Source organism: Tachyglossus aculeatus, chromosome 2 (genome assembly GCF_015852505.1).
Source record: "Tachyglossus aculeatus isolate mTacAcu1 chromosome 2, mTacAcu1.pri, whole genome shotgun sequence".
Classification (NCBI taxonomy): domain Eukaryota; kingdom Metazoa; phylum Chordata; class Mammalia; order Monotremata; family Tachyglossidae; genus Tachyglossus; species Tachyglossus aculeatus.
The window spans coordinates 152,863,895-152,884,007 of record NC_052067.1 but is presented as its reverse complement, the minus strand read 5'-3'; the positions used below and the strand labels follow the sequence as shown (position 1 = coordinate 152,884,007).

Below are 20,113 nucleotides of genomic sequence, written 5' to 3'. Positions count from 1 at the left end.
ACCTTTCTAACGGTTCTTCCGTTCTCCTTGTTATAGTCTCTATCCATCTAGCTGCCAGTCTGCCTCTTCCACGTTTTCCCTGGACTTTTCCTAGCATTAGTGTCTTCTCCAGAGAATTATTCCTCCTGATTATGTGTACAAAATATGCTAATCTAAGTCCAGTCATTTGGCCTTCCAAAGACCACTTTGGTTTAATTTGCTCCAAAATCCATTTGGTTGTCTTTCGGGCAGTCCACGGTATTCGCAAAAGCCTTCTCCAACACCACATTTCAAAAGAATTGATGTTCTTTCTATCCTGTTTTTTCACTGTCCAGCTTTCAGATCATCATCATCATCATCAATCGTATTTATTGAGCGCTTACTGTGTGCAGAGCTCTGTACTAAGCGCTTGGGAAGTACAAGTTGGCAACATATAGAGACAGTCCCTACCCAGCAGTGGGCTCACAGTCTAAAAGGGGGAGACAGAGAACAAAACCAAACATGCTAATAAAATAAAATAAATAGAATAGATATGTACAAGTAAAATAAATAAATAAATAAATAGAGTAATACATATGTACAAACATATATACATATATACAGATGCTGTGGGGAAGGGAAGGAGGTAAGATGGGGGGGATGGAGAGGGGGACGATGGGGAGAGGAAGATCCATACATTGTGACTGGAAATACCTTTGAGTTTCTTGTGGCAATCATTACAGCAGCACATTTCATGACTTTTTCCAGGCTCTTCATAGCTAGTCTTCCTAACATTAATCTTCAGCATAGTTCTTGGCTACTATTTCCTTTATTACTGATTATCTATCCCAGGGGAGAAAAATTGTTAATGGAGTATGATACAACAACAGACACATTCCCTGCCCACAATGAGCTTACGGTCCAGAGGGGGACACAGACATTAATCTGAATAAATAAATTACAGATAATAATAATGATGGTATTTGTTAAGCACTTACTATGTGCAAAGCACTGTTCTAAGCACTGGGGAGGTTATAAATTGATCAGGTTGTCCCTTGGGGGGCTCACAGTTTTAATCCCCATTTTACAGATGAGGTAACTGAGGCACAGAGAAATTAAGTGACTTGCCCAAAGTCACACAGCTGACAGTTGGCGGAGCTGGGATTTGAACCCATGACCTCTGACTGCAAAGCCCGTGCTCTTTCCACTGAGCCATGAGATATGTACATAAGTACTGTGGGGCTGGAAGGGTTGATGAATAAAGGGAGCAAATCAGGGTGACGCAGAAGGGAGTGGGAGAAGAGGAAAGGGGAGCTTCGTCAGGGAAGGCTTCTTGGAGATGTACCTTCAATAAGGTTTTGAAGCGGGTGGAGAGTGATTGTAGGATTTGAGGAGGGAGGGCGTTCCAGGCCAGAAAGAATTGGCCTGGAACTTATTCTTCTGCTTCTTATTTTAGTAAAAAGGAAGAAACATGGCCTAATGGAAAGAGTACAGGTTTGGGAGTCAGAGGACCTGGGCTCTAATTCCTGCTTCACTACACGCCTGCTGTGTGACCTTGGGCAAGTCACTTGCTTCTTTGTGCCTCAGTTTCCTCATCTGTAAAATGGGGATTCAATGCCTGTCCTCCCTCCTACTTAGACTGTGAGCTTCCTATGGAACAGGGGCTTGTGTCTGACCTGATCATCCTGTATCTTTCTCAGCGCTTAGAACAGTGCTTGACACATAGTAAGCGCTGAACAAATACCACTATTCTTATTAGTAATATTTATTAAGCTCTTACTATGTGCCAAGCACCGTGCTTAGTGCTAGAGTAGATACAATGCAGTCATCAGACGCAGCCCCTTTCCCACATGCTGCTCACTTTCTAAGATGTAGGGGAACCAGATATTTTAACCCTGTTTTGAAGATGAGCACATTGTAAGCACAGAGAGCTGAAGCGACTTGTCCAAGATGTCAAAGAAGTGAGTGGCAGAGCTGGAATTAGACCCTGGGTCTCATGACTAACAGTCCCAAGTTCTATGCCACCCGCCTCCATCAGAAAAGTCACCAGGGGAGAGAAAAATCATTTTTAACTGCTAATTACAGCACCGATAAATTTGTTGGAAACTTGGAAGCTATTGAATGAAATTAGGTATTTATCTCATCTGCATTGTCTTTTTATCTTGGCCTTCCTTTACCCTAAATAATTGTGTGTTGATATGGTAGATCACTTATCCGGCTAAACATAATGATTGCAAGAATCACAAATGATGGAAATTATTTATAGGCCAGATGGTAACAATAGGGGCTTCTAAATAATGTAATTCTTTATTGCAATCTATTTGAAATGTTGATTTAAATTTTCATTTAATGCCGTGGTTAGAAGAAATAGGAAATAGATGTTTACTTGAAATGCATAATGGAAATGAGGTACCTAATATGTAATTTAAAGCTGGTTGACAGTCCTTGAGATCCTACTGGAATAAATCTATTTAAATGAGCTTTCCTACTAGGATATACAAGCATGGCATATAAGGATCTTGGTATCCTTACCTTCAACGAGTCAGTTGAAAGCTACTAATGTAGTGACGGGCCATTTTTTCTCCCTAGGCTATCTTCACGTGACTATCCCATCAGCCTCTTAAACTCAATATGGGTGAAAAATGAGAAACAGCATGGTTTAGTGGATGGAGGCTGGGCCCGGGTGTCAGAAGGACCTGGGTTCTAATCCCAGCACTGCCACATGTCTGCTGTATGACCTTGGGCAACTCACTTAACTATTCTGGGCCTCAATTACTCCCTCTGTAAAATCAACATTAGCAGTGTGAGTCCAATGTGGGATAGGGACTGTGTGCAATTTGATTAACTTATATCTACCCCAATGCTTAGAACAGTCCTGGGCACATAGTAAGCATTTAACAAGTACTATTATTGTTATTATCATTAATAATAATAACATTTAACTCCACACCTTCCCTCCCAAACTCAAGTTTTCTAACTTGCCTATCACAGTTGGCAATACTACTACTAATAATGATAGTAACAATAATAATAATAATAATAGTATTTAAGTTCATTCATTCATTCAGTCGTATTTATTGAGTGCTTACTGTGTGCGGAGCACTGGACTAAGCGCTTGGGAAGTACAAGTCGGCAACATATAGAGACAGTCCCTACCCAACAAGGGGCTCACAGTCTAGAAGGGGTGACAGACAACAAAACAAGACATGTAGACAGGTGTCAAAGCCATCAGAATAAATGGAATTATAGCTATATGCACATCATTGATAAAATAGAGTAGTAAATATGTACAAGTAAAATAGAGTAAAAAATATGTACAAATATATACAAGCACTGTGGGGAGGGGAATGAGGTAAGGCAGGGGGTGATGGAGAGGGAAGGAGGAGAGGAAAAAGGAGGCTCAGTCTGGGAAAAAGGGGGGCTTATTATGTGCATAGCATTGTGCTGAGTGCTGGCACAGATCCAGTGCAATCAGATCCAACAGAATCCCTGCCCAATATCCTCCCCCTAAAAAATTATGGTATTTGTTAAGCACTTACTATGTGCCAAGCATCGTTCTAAGTGCTGGGGTAGATACCAGGTAATCAGGTTGTCCCACATGGGGCTCACAGTCTTAATCCCCATTTTACTGATAAGGTAACTGTGGCACAGAGAAGTTGAGTGGCTTGTCCAAGGTCACACAGCAGACAGGTGGTGGAGCCGGAATTAGAACCCACATCCCCTGACTCCCAAGCCTGGGCTCTTTCTACTTCATCACACTGCTTCTCTGCCCAGCTAACAGTCTAAATCTACTGCCACCACCCAGCCTGTCTCTGAAGTTTTCAATCTTGCTGTCATCTTTTAACCATCACCTTCAACCCATTGTAATATTCCCTGCTTCTTTCTCTACCGTATTCGTCCAACCCACTCTATCCTTTCTGTCAAAGAAATTCCACCCATGGGCAACTTTTATCATCTCCTTATTCGACTAATGTATCTGCCACTGTTCAAAATATGTTACACTCTGTGCCCTGGATTATCCTCTGCAATAATCATTTGGCACATAATAATAATAATAATAATAATAATAATAATAATAATAATAATAATAATAATTGTGGTATCTGTTACATGCTTACTATATCCCAGGCACCGTACTAAACCCTGGAGTGGATACAAGTAAATTGGGTTAGACCCAGTCCCTGCCCCTGTGGGGCCCCCAATCTCAATCCCCATTTTACAGATGAGGTAACTGAAGCCCAGAGAAATGAAGTGACTTGCCCAAGGTCACGCAGCAGACAAGTGGCAGAGCTGGGATTATAACCCATGACCTTCTGACTCATAGGCCCATCTTCTATCCACTATGTCACACTGACCTCCTCGCTCCCAACTCCTCCCTCCCTAATCGATAGTACAGTTCTCCAATGAAGTCTCACTCATCATATCTTCCCTCTCCTCAAAACCTCCCAGTGCTTCTCAGTCCCTTCGGCATCAAGCCAAATTCTTCATATTCAACTTCAAAATTCTCTACCCACTTTCCCCATTGTTTCAATCTGTCTGTAGTGTTTTCTGAACACCTATTGTGGACGGAGAGTATAATTTCGACTGAGTGGGTATAGTAGAGTTAGAAGATACTATCCCTGCCTTCAAGGAGCTAATTGTCTCTCAGCTGTCTTTCCCCACTCTTCCCAGTCCCCTCTCTTTGTTCCTCACAGTGAATCTTCCAACCACACCTCCATCTTGACTCTCTCACCGTCTTCCTTTAACTCATGCTGTTTCCATGACTTAGAACCTCCCTCTTCTCTAACCTGACAATAATACTAATAATAATAATTATGCTGCTTGTTAAGGGCTTACTATGAGCTAAGCACTGTTCTAAGCGCTGGGGTAGATATAAGGTCAGCATGTTGTCCCACGTGGGGCTCACAATCTTAATCTCCATTTTACAAATGAGTTAACTGAGGCACAGAGAAGCTAAGTGACTCACCCAAAGTCACACAGCTGACAAGTGGTGGAGCCGGAATTAGAACCCACGACCTGTGACTCTCAAACCCGTGATCTTTCCACTAAGACACGCTGACAGACCATAGATTTCCCCTTCATTCAAAGTCTCCCTAAAATTCCATCTCCTCAAACAAGCTTTCTTCAAATAGTTCCCCATACTCCGTCCTAGCATTCCATCAAGTGCTTAATACAGTGCTAATGTACTTACTACTCTGCACATAGTAAGTGTTTTGTACTTATCCATAATTTTATTTATTTATATTAATGTCTGCTTCCCATTCTAGACTGTAAACTCATTATTACTCTATTTATCTATTTATTTATTTATTTTACTTGTACATTTCTATCCTACTTATTTTATTTTGTTGGTATGTTTGGTTCTGTTCTCTGTCTCCCCCTTTTAGACTGTGAGCCCACTGTTGGGTAGGGACTGTCTCTATGTGATGCCAATTTGTACTTCCCAAGCGCTTAGTACAGTGCTCTGCACATAGTAAGCGCTCAATAAATATGATTGATTGATTGATTGATTGATTGATAATGGGTGGCGAATGTGTTTGTTATGTTGTTATATTGTACTCTCCTAAGGGCTTAGTATAGCGCTCTGTACAAATTAAGCGCTCAATAAGTACGACTGACTGACCGAATAACCAGCTTCCTGCCTCGGCCGCCTGTTCTCTCTTTGGTCACCAAAAGCCATAGCTCTTCTTTATTAAGTGATCACCTTCCTCAGTGTCCCCTTCCCAGAAAGCTAGAATGGCTGTGAGCTTTTGGATAAGCTTTCTAATAATAATAATAATAATAATAATGATGATGGCATTTGTTAAGCGCTTACTATGTGCAAAGCACTGTTCTAAGCACTGGGGAGGTTACCAGGTGATCAGGTTGTCCCACAGCAGGCTCACAGTCTTCATCCCCATTTTACAGATGAGGTAACTGAGGCCCAGAGAAGTAAATTATTATTCGCCTCTACCACCCCCTCCAGATTCTTGTAGCCGTCATCTACCGCCCTCCCGGCCCCACTTCCAACTTCTTTAACGACTTTGACCCCTTCCTCACCTTCCTTCTCTCCTTCTCCATGCCCACTCTGATCCTCGGAGACTTCAATATCCACATGGATATCCCTAACGACTCCTCTGCCGCCCGCCTTCTATCTCTCCTTGACGCTGCCAACCTCTTCCTCCACCCCACCTCACCCACTCACCAACTTGGTCATACCCTCGACCTCATCATCTCCTACCGCTGCACTGTGTCCACCCTCACCAACTCTGTAATCCCTCTCTCTGATCATAATCTTCTCACCTGCCTTCTCACTCACACTCCTTTCCCCTGTAAATCCGTATTACTCCCTCACAGAGACCTCCGCTCTCTGGACCCCACCCATCTTTCGGAGCGCCTCACACCCCACCTCGCCGCCCTCTCCTCTCTACCCAGTCTTGATGATCAGATTACTGCTCTCAACTCTACCCTTTCTACTCAGCTAGACTCACTCGCTCCCCTTTCCCTTCACCGCTCTCGCACCACTAACCCACAGCCCTGGATCACTGCCACTGTCCGCCTCCTTCGCTCTTATGCTCGAGCTGCCGAACACTGCTGGGGAAAGTCTAAACGCCATGCCAACCTCGTTCACTTCAAGTTTATCCTTTCCTGCCTTAACTCAGCCCTCTCTTCTGCCAGACAAAACTATTTCTCCTCCCTTATTGACACCCATGCCCATCACCCCCGCCAGCTCTTCCGTACATTCAACTCCCTTCTCAGGCCCCCGGTTCCTCCCCTTCCTCCTTCCCTCACCCTCAACGATCTGGCCTCCTACTTCATTAACAAAATTAAATCCATCAGGTCCAACCTCCCCAAAGTCTCTTCCCCCCTTTCTCCAACCCCCCGGCTCTCAACACTCTCTGCTACTCTCCCATCCTTCCCAGCGGTATCCTCAGAGGAGCTCTCCTCCCTCCTCTCAAGTGCTACTCCGGCCACCTGTGCTTCTGACCCCATTCCCTCTCATCTTATGAAATCTCTCGCTCCATCCCTTCTCCCCTCGTTAACTTCCATCTTCAACCGCTCACTCTCCACTGGTTCCTTCCCCTCTGGCTTCAAACATGCCCATGTCTCTCCCATCCTAAAAAAACCCTCTCTTGACCCCACCTCACCTTCTAGTTATCATCCCATATCCCTCCTACCATTCCTTTCCAAACTCCTTGAACGAGTTGTCTACACGCGCTGCCTAGAATTCCTCAACAACAACTCTCTCCTCGACCCCCTCCAGTCTGGCTTCCGTCCCCTTCATTCCACGGAAACTGCCCTCTCAAAGGTCACCAATGACCTCCTGCTTGCCAAATCCAACGGCTTCTACTCTGTCCTAATCCTCCTCGACCTCTCAGCTGCCTTTGACACTGTGGACCACCCCCTTCTCCTCAACACGCTATCTGACCTTGGCTTCACAGACTCCGTCCTCTCCTGGTTCTCCTCTTATCTCTCCGGTCGTGCTTTCTCAGTCTATTTTGCAGGCTCCTCCTCCCCCTCCCATCCTCTTACTGTGGGGGCTCCCCAAGGTTCAGTGCTTGGTCCCTTTCTGTTCTCAATCTACATTCACTCCCTTGGTGACCTCATTCGCTCCCACGGCTTCAACTATCATCTCTACACTGATGACACCCAGATCTCCATCTCTGCCCCTGCTCTCTCCCCCTCCCTCCAGGCTCGCATCTCCTCCTGCCTTCAGGACATCTCCATCTGGATGTCCGCCCGCCACCTAAAGCTCAACATGTCGAAGACTGAGCTCCTTGTCTTCCCTCCCAAACCTTGTCCCCTCCCTGACTTTCCCATCTCTGTTGACGGCACTACCATCCTTCCCGTCTCACAAGCCCGCAACCTTGGTGTCATCCTCGACACCGCTCTCTCATTCACCCCTCACATCCAAGCCGTCACCAAAACCTGCCGGTCTCAGCTCTGCAACATTGCCAAGATCCGCCCTTTCCTCTCCATCCCAACCGCTACCCTGCTCGTTCAAGCTCTCATCCTATCCCGTCTGGACTACTGCATCAGCCTTCTCTCTGATCTCCCATCCTCATGTCTCTCTCCACTTCAATCCATACTTCATGCTGCTGCCCGGATTATCTTTGTCCAGAAACGCTCTGGGCATATTACTCCCCTCCTCAAAAACCTCCAATGGCTACCAATCAATCTGCGCATCAGGCAGAAACTCCTCACCCTGGGCTTCAAGGCTGTCCATCATCTCGCCCCCTCCTACCTCACCTCCCTTCTCTCCTTCTACTGCCCAGCCTGCACCCTCCGCTCCTCCACCGCTAATCTCCTCACTGTACCTCGTTCTCGCCTGTCCCGCCATCGACCCCCGGCCCACATCATCCCCCGGGCCTGGAATGCCCTCCCTCTGCCCATCCGCCAAGCTAGCTCTCTTCCTCCCTTCAAGGCCCTGCTGAGAGCTCACCTCCTCCAGGAGGCCTTCCCAGACTGAGCCCCTTCCTTCCTCTCCTCCTCGTCCCCCTCTCCATCCCCCATCTTACCTCCTTCCCTTCCCCACAGCACCTGTATATATGTATATATGGTTGTACATATTTATTACTCTATTTATTTATTTATTTATTTTGCTTGTACATTTCTATCCTATTTATTTTATTTTGTTGGTATGTTTGGTTTTGTTCTCTGTCTCCCCCTTTTAGACTGTGAGCCCACTGTTGGGTAGGGACTGTCTCTATGTATTGCCAATTTGTACTTCCCAAGCGCTTAGTACAGTGCTCTGCACATAGTAAGCGCTCAATAAATATGATTGATTGATTGATTGATTGATAAAGTGACTTGCCCAAAGTCACACAGCTGACAGTGGCGGAGCCGGGATTCGAACCCATGACCTCTGACTCCAAAGCCCGGGCTCTTTCCACTGGAGCCACACTGCTGCAGCTGTCATTGGGAAAAGATATTTGCCGTCTCAACTCATTTGTTGGGATTTCTCTAACCAAAATTAAGAGTCTACTGTACTTAATTTTAGCTGCCTACAGAACCTGTGAATACCTGTGTAGAGAAGCAGCATGGCTCAGTGGAAAAGGCACGGGCTTGGGAATCAGAGGTCATTGGTTCAAATCCCGCCTCCGCCATTCGTCTGCTGTGTGACTTTGGGCAAGTCACTTACCTTCCCTGTTCCTCAGTTACCTCATCTGGAAAATGGGGATTAGGAGCCCCCCTTGGGACAACCTGGTCACCTTGTAACCTCCCCAGTGCTTAGAACAGTGCTTTGCATATAGTAAGTGCTTAATAAATGCCATTATTATTATTATTATTATTATTATGTGTAATCAACTATACAGACAATTATTTTTCCTGATTACCCTTGCTGATTACTCCCACATTAACGTAAGCTCCCATGCAGGCCGGGAACATATTTAGTTCTTCTCAAGCCGTCAGTAAAGTGCATTGCACCAAATGAGTGCTCCATAAATACAATTAATCATCATTATCAGTGGTATTGTTTGAGTGCTCTCCTGTGTGCAGAGCTCTGTACTAAGGTGCTTGGGAGAGTACAATACAGACAGAGTGGGTAGACATGTGTCTTTCATTCATTCATTCATCCGAATGTATTCATTAAGCACTTACTGTGTGCAAAGCACAGTACTAAGGGCTCGGGAAAGTACAGTACAACAATAAACAGTGACAATGCCTGCCTACAAGGAGTTCCCAGTCTAGGGGGTGGGGGGACGGACATTGATACAAATAAACAGACAACACCAATAAATAAAATTAGTTCCCTGCTCACAATGAGATTACAGTTTAGAAACAAGTTTATAGTCCAGAGACTCAGTCAAAAAATACCTTATAATTAACTTCAAAGGCACTCCACTCGTTTTTGTCTGATGTATCCACCCTATTCAACTGCTACCCACCAGTCACACTGTTGGCTTTTAGTGGTGGCATTTATTAAGCGCTTACTATGTGCAAAGCACTGTTCTAAGCACTGGGGAGTTTACAAGGTGATCAGGTTGTCCCATGGGGGGCTCACAGTCTTAATCCCCATTTTACAGATGAGGGAACTGAGGCCCAGAGAAGGGAAGTGACTTACCCAAAGTCACACAGCTGACAATTGATGGAGCCCGGATTTGAACCCATGACCTCTGACTCCAAAGCCCATGCTCTTTCCATTGAGCCACACTGCTTCTCCTTGGCTTTTCCCAAGCAAAGCTTCTCACAGGCCGTGGTTCTTATTTCTGCTTCTGGCATCTTGTTCATACCCTTTCTTGGATCTTTACCTTTAAAGCAGTTGACATTCCCTCCACCTTCAGCCCCACAGTGCTTACGTACATAGCTATGATGTATTTATTTATTTTTATGTCGCTTTCTCTCTCTAGACATTCACTCACTGTGGCAGGGAACGTGTCTACTACCGAATCTATCGTATTGTATTCATTTATTCATTCGTTCAATCATATTTATTGAGTGCTTACTGTGTGCAGAGCACTGTACTAAACGCTTGGGAAGTGCAAGTTGGCAACATAAAGAGACGGTCCCTACCCAACAGTGGGCTCACAGTCTAGAAGGGGGAGACAGAGAACAAAACAAAAGATATTAACAAAATAAAATAAATAGAATAAACATGTACAAATAAAATACATAAATAAATTGTACTCTCCCAAGCGCTTCATACAGTACTCCTCAAACAGGTAGCGCTCAGTAAATGCCATTGATGGATTGATTTCTCCAGCCTTCCCTCTCCAGATACATCAGACCATTTTATACTGTACTTCACTATACTTCATTCATTCATTCAATCGTATTTATTGAACGCTTACTGTGTGCAGAGCACTGTACTACTACTACTAATAATAATGATGGCATTTGTTAAGCGCTTACTATGTGCAAAGCACTGTTCTAAGCGCTGGGGCGGGATACAAGGTGATCAGGTTGTCCCACGTGGGGCTCACAGTCATCATCCCCATTTTACAGATGAGGTAACTGAGGCTCCGAGAAGTTAAGTGACTTGCCCAACGTCACACAGCAGACGTGCGGTAGAGCCGGGACTCGAACCCATGACCTCTGACTCCAAAGCCCGGGCTCTTTCCACTGAGCCACAAGTTGGCAACATATAGGGACGGTCCCTACCCAACAACGGGCTTCACTTATATGCTTCACTATACTTCACAAAACACTTCACCATTTTGAAGATATTTTGGCCCCCTTGTCCAATTATGCTAATCTCAGAGGTGATCGGGAAGCTTGTCTTAACCAACACAAGAAAGTGATTCCTCTGCGTTCCGGGGAAGTGTCCACCCGTGGATCGGGCCCCAGAATTTACGGATCAGAAGTCGACAGATCAGAAATGCAGTATGATAGAACCTTCTCTGTGTGCTCAAAGAAATAAGTGAGCTTCTTGTGACTTTTTTGGGAAATGGGTAAGGCTTTTTATACCGGTCACTGGCTGAACCTCCTTTTAGACTGTGAGCCCACTGTTGGGTAGGGACTGTCTCTGTGTGTTGCCAATTTGTACTTCCCAAGCGCTTAGTACAGTGCTCTGCACATAGTAAGCGCTCAATAAATATGATTGATTGATTGAAAGGGACAGGGAAGTAGAAACTGCCACAGGCTCCTTCGAGGGACTTCTCCATCTGGATGTCTGCCCATCACCTAAACCTCCACATGTCCAAGACTGATCTCCTTATCTTCCCTCCCAAATCCTGTCCTCTCCCTGCCTTTCCCGTCACTGTGGATGACACTACCATCCTTCCCATCTCACAAGCCCGCAACCTTGGTGTCATCCTCGACTCCGCTCTCTCATTCACCCCGCCACATCCAGTCTGTCACCAAAATCTGCCAGTCTCACCTCTACAACATTGCCTTCCCTTCAAGGCCCTACTGAGAGCTCACCTCACCTCCTCCAGGAGGCCTTCCCAGACTGAGCCCCCTCCTTCCTCTCCCCCTCGTCCATCCCCCTCGTCTTACCTCCTTCCCTTCCCCACAGCACCTGTATATATGTATATATGCTTGTACATATTTATTACTCTATTTATTTTACTCGTACATATCTATTCTATTTATTTTATTTTGTTAATATATTTGGTTTTGTTGTCTGTCTCCTCCTTCTGGACTGTGAGCCCACTGTTGGGTAGGGACTGTCTCTATGTGTTGCCAACTTGTACTTCCCAAGCACTTAGTACAGTGCTCTGCACACAGTAAGCACTCAATAAATATGATTGATTGATTGGTAGGTGTGGAGGTGTAGGTAACCCTGTGAAGATGGGAAGCGGTATCAGCCATTCTGGGAATCTGGGCCTCGGAGCTGCCCTCACTCACATTCCATTGTAACTCTTCTCTTTCTGCTGCTGAGTCTCAGTTGCTGCGTGCCAGCTCCCAGTTCCCAGCTCTGTGCTCCATGGAATTTTTACTCTCACCACAGCCATGACTGCTGTAGCCAAGCAGTCTGTCCCTTGGATTTTCTGGCAGCGGGAGAGACCAGGCAGCACAATGCCACACTGTCCTACCCCAAGTTGCAAGGCACCCTGACATTTTTTTCTGGCAAAAATTCAGTGTAACCAGTATCCTTTGACACTGCCATTACCAGATGCCTTTGGCACTGTGGAGTACCCCCTTCTCCTGGAAATGCTATCTAACCTTGACTTCGGTGATACAGACCATTCCTAGTTCTTCTCCTCTCTCTTTGGCCACGCTTTCTCAGTGTCTCTCACCGGCTCCTCCTCGGCTTCCCGCTCTCTAACTGTATTTTATTTGTACATATTTATTCTATTTATTTTATTCTGTTAATATGTTTTGTTTTGTTCTCTGTCTCCCCCTTCTAGACTGTGAGCCCACTGTTGGGTAGGGACCGTCTCTATATGTTGCCAACTTGTACTTCCCAAACGCTTAGTACAGTGCCCTGCACACTGTAAGTGCTCAATAAATGCGATTGAATGATTGAATGAATGAATGAATGAATGACATGGAAGTCCTCCAAGCCTCAGTTCTGGGTCTCCTTCTATTCTCTATCTACACCAGTGCTTAGAACAGTGCTTGGCACGTAGTAAGTGCTTAACAAATGCCATAATTATTATTATTACACACTCCCTTGAAGAACTCATTTGCTCCCATGATTTAGGCTACCAACTTTACACAGATTATTGCCAAATCTACCTCTCTAGATGTTTCTCTTTCTCTGCAGTCTCTCAATTTCTCCTGTCCTGAAGGACATCTCTTCTTGGATGTACCACCAAAACCTCAAAGTTCGCATGTCCAAAAGTAGAACTGCGCATCTTCCCTGTTCTCTCCCTGATTTTCCTATCACTGTAGACAGCATTTTTCTCAACTTCTCCCCTTTCCAGTGTACCCTAAATGTTCTTATCCAAATAATCTTTTCAAATGGTGCTCAGAATGCATATCCCATACCGTGAGAAGCTGGCATTGCCTAGTGGTTCAATAATAATAATAATAATAATAATAATGATGATGGCATTTATTAAGCGCTTACTATGTGCAAAGCACTGTTCTAAGTGCTGGGGTAGATACAAGGTAATCAAGTTGTCCCACGTGGGGCTCACAGACTTAATCCCCATTTTCCAGATGAGGGAACTGAGGCCCAGAGAAGTGAAGTGACTTGCCCAAAGTCACACAGCTGACAAGTGGCGGAGCCGGGATTTGAACCCATGACCTCTGACTCCAAAGCCCTAGCTCTTTCCACTGAGCCACGCTGTTCAAGCACAGGCCTGCATGTCAGAAGGACCTGGGCTCCAATTCCGGCTCCACCACCCATCTGCTGTGTGATCTTGGGCAAGTCACTTCACTTCTCTGGGCCTCAGTTACCTCATCTGTAAAATGGGGATTAAGATTGTGAGCCCCACGTGGGACAACCTGATCACCCTGTATCCTCCCCAGCACTTAGAACAGTGCTTTGCACATAGTAAGCGCTTAACAAATGCCAATTATTATTATTGTTATTATTTTCTGTGCCTCAGTTACTTTATCTGTAAAACGGGGATAAAGACTGTGAGCCTTATGTGGAACATTCTGTCCAAGCTTGTATCTACCCCAGCTCTAAGCATAGTTCCTGGAACATGGTAAGCACTTTAACAGACACCATAAAAAAAAATAACTCCCCTCCTCGAAATCTCCCAAGAGGAACCACTTTCCTCTACATCAATCCAAGCTTGGACCAGTGAAGTTAAGTCTCTCAACCAGCTGCTTCTTATTTTACCCTACCCCTCTTCCCTCCTGCTCCATCCCAGATCACACTCTATGCTCTCCCAAGTTAGCCTCTCACTTTACTTGGATTTCTCTTTCCGGACTATTGTAGATGCCCTTTCCTCTGCATGGACCCTCCTCTCCCCTCCAACCTACCAAGCCATGGCCTTCCAAATCCAAGCCCTTCTAAAATTCTTCCGGTTCCAACTAGTCAATCGATGGGATTTATTGAGAGCTTACTGTGTGCAGAGCACTGTGCTAAGCATTTGGGAGAGTATTGAAGGCACGTGTCCTCAAACAGGAGTTCCCTAAGTCTAAGCCCCACTTTTCCTCATCTCCCACTCCCTTCTGCGTTACCCTGACTTGCTCCCTTTACTCTTCTCCCCCGACCCCAGCCCCACAGAACTTATGTATAGATCTTATGTATAATAAGATACATATTATGTACATACATATACATATAATATTACATATAATTTTATGTATTTATATTGACGTCTGTCTCCCTGCCTCTAGACTGTGAGCTTGTTGTGGGCAGGGAATGTCCCTGTTCCTTGTTGTATTTGACTTTCCCAAGTGCTTAGTACAGTGCCGTGCACACACTAAGCACTTAATAAATATGACTGAATGAATGAATCCAGTACAACAGAGTGAGTCTACTCATTCTCTACCCTCAACAAGTTTACTTTCTAGAGGGGAGGTAGACATTAATAGAAATAAATAATTTACAATATATCATTTTTAGATATGGACCTAAGGGCTGTGGGGTTGAAGGTGGATGAATACCAACAAATGCCCGAAAACCGCAGACCCAAGTACATAGAGAAGCAGCGTGGCTCAGTGGAAAGAGCCTGGACTTTGGAGTCAGGGGTCATGGGTTCAAATCCTGGCTCCTCCAACTGTCAGCCATGTGACTGGGCAAATCACTTAACTTCTGTGCCTCAGTTCCCTCATCTGTAAAATAGGGATTAAAACTGTGAGCCCCCGGTGGGACAACCTGATCACCTTGTAACCTCCCCAGTGCTTACAGCAGTGCTTTGAACATAGTTAGTGCTTAACAAATACCATCATTATTATAGAGGATGTAGAAGGAGAGGGAGGCAGGGAAAGGAGGGATTAATAGGAGAAGGCTTCTTGGAGGAGGTTTGATGTTAATATGGCTTTGAAGATGACAATGATAGTACTTGTTAAGTGCTTACTATGTGCCAGGCACCGTATTAAGCACTGGGGAGTATACAAACAAATCAAGTTGGGTACAGTCCCTGTCCCATGGGGGACTCACAGTCTCACTCCCCATTTTACAGATGAGGTAACTGAGGCCCAGAGAAAGAAGTGACTCACCCAAGGTCAAGTGGCAGACAAGTGGTGGAGCTGGGATGAGAACCCACGACTCCTGACTCCCAGGCTTGAGGGGGAGGGAGTCCCAGGCCAGAGGAAAGAGGTGGGGAAGGGCTTAGTGAGATAGACGATTGAGATCGGGGCACATGCTGGTACTAATCTTCACTTCCCCTAGTCATGTCATCTCTGTCTCCCCCTTTTAGACTGTGAGCCCACTGTTGGGTAGGGACTGTCTCTATATGTTGCCAACTTGTACTTCCCAAGCGCTTAGTACAGTGCTCTGCACACAGTAAGCGCTCAATAAATATGATTGATGATAATGATGTCATCCTGTCAGCCAACTGGAGTATCTCTTTTATATTCAAGCTGAGAAGCAGTGTTTTGTTTTGCTGACTGTCTCCCTCTTCTAGACTGTGAGCCCGCTGTTGGGTAGGGACCGTCTCTATATGTTGCCAACTTGTACTTCCCAAGCGCTTAGTACAGTGCTCTGCACCCAGTAAGCGCTCAATAAATACGATTGAATGAATGAATGAAAAGCAGTGTGGCTTAGTTGCAAGAGCATGGGCTTGGAAGTCAGAGGTCATGGGTTCTAATGCCGCTTGCACCGCTTGTCAGCTGTGGAATTTTGGGCAACTCACTTAACTTCCCTGTGCCTCAGTGACCTCATCCGTAAAATGGGGATTAAGACTGTGAGCCCCACGTGGGACAACCTGATTACCTTGTATCTACCTCAATGCTTGGCACATTGTAAACGCTTAATAAAATACCAACATTATTATTATTATTGTCTCTATTGCTGAATTGTACTTTCTAAGCACTTAGTACAGTGCTCAGCACACCTTAAGCGCTCAAATAATAATAATAATGATAGCATTTATTAAGTGCTTACTATGTGCAAAGCACTGTTCTAAGCGCTGGGGAGGTTACAGGGTGATCAGGGTGTCCCGGGGGGGGCTCACAGCCTTAATCCCCATTTTACAGATGAGGGAACTGAGGCACAGAGAAGTTAAGTGACTTGCCCAAAGTCACACAGCTGACAGTTGGCAGAGCCTGGATTTGAACCCATGACTTCCGACTCCAAAGCCCGGGCTCTTTCCACTGAGCCCCGCTGCTTCTCGATAAATACGATGCTTCTCAATAAATACGATTGAATGAATTTACAAGCAGTCTGCAGACTAGAGAACAAGCATTCTATTCATTTAATGATTTAGTTATCACCATCTGTACCTGTGTTTTCTCCTGTTCTTTTTGTTCATTCCTAATTGGAGTCTTCTGTCTGCCTCTTGATATTTTAAGTGCCTCAAGGACAGGCACCATGTCCTCTTCTTCATTCAATCGTATTTATTGAGTGCTTACTGTGTGCAGAGCACTGTACTAAGCGCTTGGGAGAGTACAGTACAAGAACAGACACATTTCCTGCCCACAATGAGCTCATATTCTAGAGGGGGAGACAGACATAAATAAATAATTTACAGATATATATACATATGTGCTGTGGGGATGGGAGGGAGGGTGAATTAAGGTAGCAAGTCAGGGCAGTGCAAAAGGGAGTGGGAGAAGAGGAAAGGAGGGCTTAGTCAGGGAAGGGTTCTTGGAGGAGATGCTATTCTTATGCTATTATAATATAATAATAATATTATTATATTCTCTGGTGTCTAATCCAGTGTTCGGTGTACAGTAGAAACTCAGTAAATAAAAGATGGTGGTAATGATGATCTCCTTTTAGACACATAATTCCTTTATCTTCTCATTGCTGTTTCCATAGCACTGTCGCCATGGACTCTGTGTAAACAAAGATATGGAAACCCGTCTCGTCGATGGTCAGTGGGGCCCTTGGGGACCTTATAGTTCGTGTTCAAGAACCTGTGGAGGTGGAATCAAAAGCACGGCAAGACTCTGTAACCGGCCTGAGTATGTCTTTGTCATTATCATGTCACTGCATATTAAGGACCCTCTCGGGATCGCACCCGGAGAGTTTCCAGTCCTCTACCGCTCTCGGCTACGGGAGGGAGAGTCAAGCAGAGGCCTACCCATTCCTAGCTTGGGCAGTAGCTAGCGAGTGGAAGGCAATCTGCTACAAGTCAAAACTCACCTGTGCTGGGCAGCAGCCGCATAGAGTCGAGGGCAGAGACTCAAATTTACCGCATGGAAGGAGGCAATGGTGAACCACTTCCATGTTTTTACCGAGAAAGCTCTACGGATACACTACCAGAACGGCTGCAGATGGAGAGCAGGGCGGTCTGGGAGAGATGCGTCCGTGGTGCCGCTATGAGTCGGAAATGACTCGACGGCACGAGACAAGACATATTAAGGTGATATCCAGTCACCCCAAGCTAATTGTCCGTTTCATTCACTTTTAAGATGTGAAGTCAGCCCTCAGGTCTCCGTTATTTCCCTAATTTCCTGTTACTTTAAAGCATATTACGAATTTCATATTTCAGACTGCTCTTAATTATATTCATGTGCTTGATCCTAACCAGAAGACTTTTCCTTTGTTGACATTTCCTGGAAATCAATTGATCCATTAATCAGTCATATTTATTAAGCACGTACTGTGCACAGAGCACTATACTAAGCCTTTGGGAGAATGCAGTATAACAGAATTGTTAGACGTGTTCCCTGCCCATAAGTATCTTACAGTCTAGGGGGGCAATATATTTGGGTACCATTAACAAAAATAATAACTTTTGTATTGACTGTCCCTTTAATCAAGCATTTAGTTTAATTTTGATAATAATAATAATTGTTCTCTTTCCCCTTTAGATTGTGAGGAAAATATGGAACACGGACTGTCTGTTGTGGTCCGCTTAAATACCCCAACACTTAGTACAGTGCTTTGCCCATAGCAAGTGCTTAACTGACACCTCAATTATTATATTATTCGAATTTGGGGGTTTATTAAGCACTTATTATATGCTGGCCAGTGGGGTAGGGACAAGATGATGAGATTTGTCACAGTCCTTTGCCCTCATGGGGTTCACAATCTCTCACAGTCCCAATTTTCAGATAAGAAATCTGAGGCCCAAAGGCGTTAACTGACTTGTCCAAGGTCACCCAGCAGACCAGTGGTAGAGCTAGGACTCCATTCCAGGTTTCTTGACTCCTGGTACTGTGCCCTTTTCTGTAATAATAATAATAATAATAATAATAATAATAATAATGGCATTTATTAAGTGCTTACTATGTGCAAAGCACTTTTCTAAGCGCTGGGGAGGTTACAAGGTGATCAGGTTGTCCCACGGGGGGCTCACAGTCTTAATCCCCATTTTCCAGATGAAGTAACTGATGCACAGAGAAGTTAAGTGACTTGCCCAAAGTCATACAGCTGACAATTGGTGGAGCCAGGATTTGAACCCATGACCTCTGACTCCAAAGCCCATGCTCTTTTCCACTGAGCCACGCTGCTTCTCTTCTGTAGGTGAATCTGCCTTCCCCAGTAAAAACAAAACAAAACTAAACGTTATGTGAGAATACAAGTTCCATCTGTTGTAATAGCTCAGCCTAGTACATCAGTCAATCAATCCCATTTATTGATTGCCTATGTTATGCAGAACACTGTTCTAAGCACTTAATAATAATAATTATATTAAGTGCTTACTATATGCCAATCATTTATTCATTCAATTGTATTTATTGAGCTCTTACGGTGTGCAGAGCACTGTACTAAGCGCTTGGGAAGTACAAATCGGCAACATATAGAGACAGTTCATACCCAACAACGGGCTCACTGGGGTAGATACAAGGTAATCACATTGTCTCACGTGGGGCTCACAGTCTTAATCCCCATTTTACAGATGAGGTAACTGAGGCACAGAGAAGTGAAGTGACTTGCGAGTAAGGTATAACAGAGTTGGTAGACACATTCCCTGCCCACAAGGAGCTTACACAAGTAGAGTGCACCCATTTTGCCTAAAATTCAGGAGTCATGTTCTTGCCAAAATCCATTCTTAGTCAAATTCACACTTTTTAATTCAGGGTATTCGATGCTATGCAAACACACTTAAGTTGTTCCATTGGACACTGTTGTCTGTATCCAAATGGGCTGAGGTTCACAGATGAGCATTCCCTAATTTCAGCAAAATCATTCAGCATTTACCATCGGCTGTAGAATCTATAATCTATTCTTGAATTTCTTTTTTTAAGAGGCACAGTTAAGTGTCCTGCTTCTACGGAACAATTGAAGTCCCTGAAGTTGTCATGTCTTCAAAAGACAAGCAAATAGTGCCTTTGTTTCCTTATCTCTGAGTTGAACTTCAGGTAGAAATGTTAGTTTGGTGGTCTGGATGAGAACCATTGTTTTCATTCTGGTACCTAAGCTTATTTTTTATGGTATTTGTTAAGCACTTAACTGGCGTTGGGGTGGATGAGTTTATCGGTTGGACAGAGTCCCTGTCTCACATAGGGCTCACAGTCTTAAGTAGAAGGGAGCATATGTGCTCTGCACATAGTAAGCACTCAATAAATATGATTGATGATGATAGAGAAGCAGCATGGCTCAGTGGAAAGAGCCCGGGCTTTGGAGTCAGAGGTCGTGGGTTCAAATCCCCGCTCCGCCACTTGTCAGCTGTGTGACTTTGGGCAAGTCACTTAACTTCTCTGGGCCTCAGTTACCTCATCTGTACGGATTAAGACTGTGAGCCCCACGTGGGACAACCTGATCACCTTGTAA

The 20,113-nt window shown here is 44.8% G+C and overlaps 1 protein-coding gene and 1 non-coding gene across 2 annotated transcripts in view; both read left to right on the top strand.

The window, feature by feature from the left end:
* The window catches only part of ADAMTS20 (ADAM metallopeptidase with thrombospondin type 1 motif 20), a 231,939-nt gene that overhangs the window by 85,064 nt on the left and 126,762 nt on the right, over positions 1-20,113 (top strand). Inside the window, exon 10 of the mRNA XM_038770479.1 lies at positions 17,210-17,355. Within this exon, the coding sequence (XP_038626407.1) occupies positions 17,210-17,355 (146 nt within the window). The remainder of the gene's footprint in view (positions 1-17,209; positions 17,356-20,113) is intronic.
* LOC119924577 lies at positions 17,394-17,526 on the top strand. The gene has a single exon (XR_005449282.1). It is a non-coding gene; the product is annotated as a small nucleolar RNA SNORA7 (small nucleolar RNA).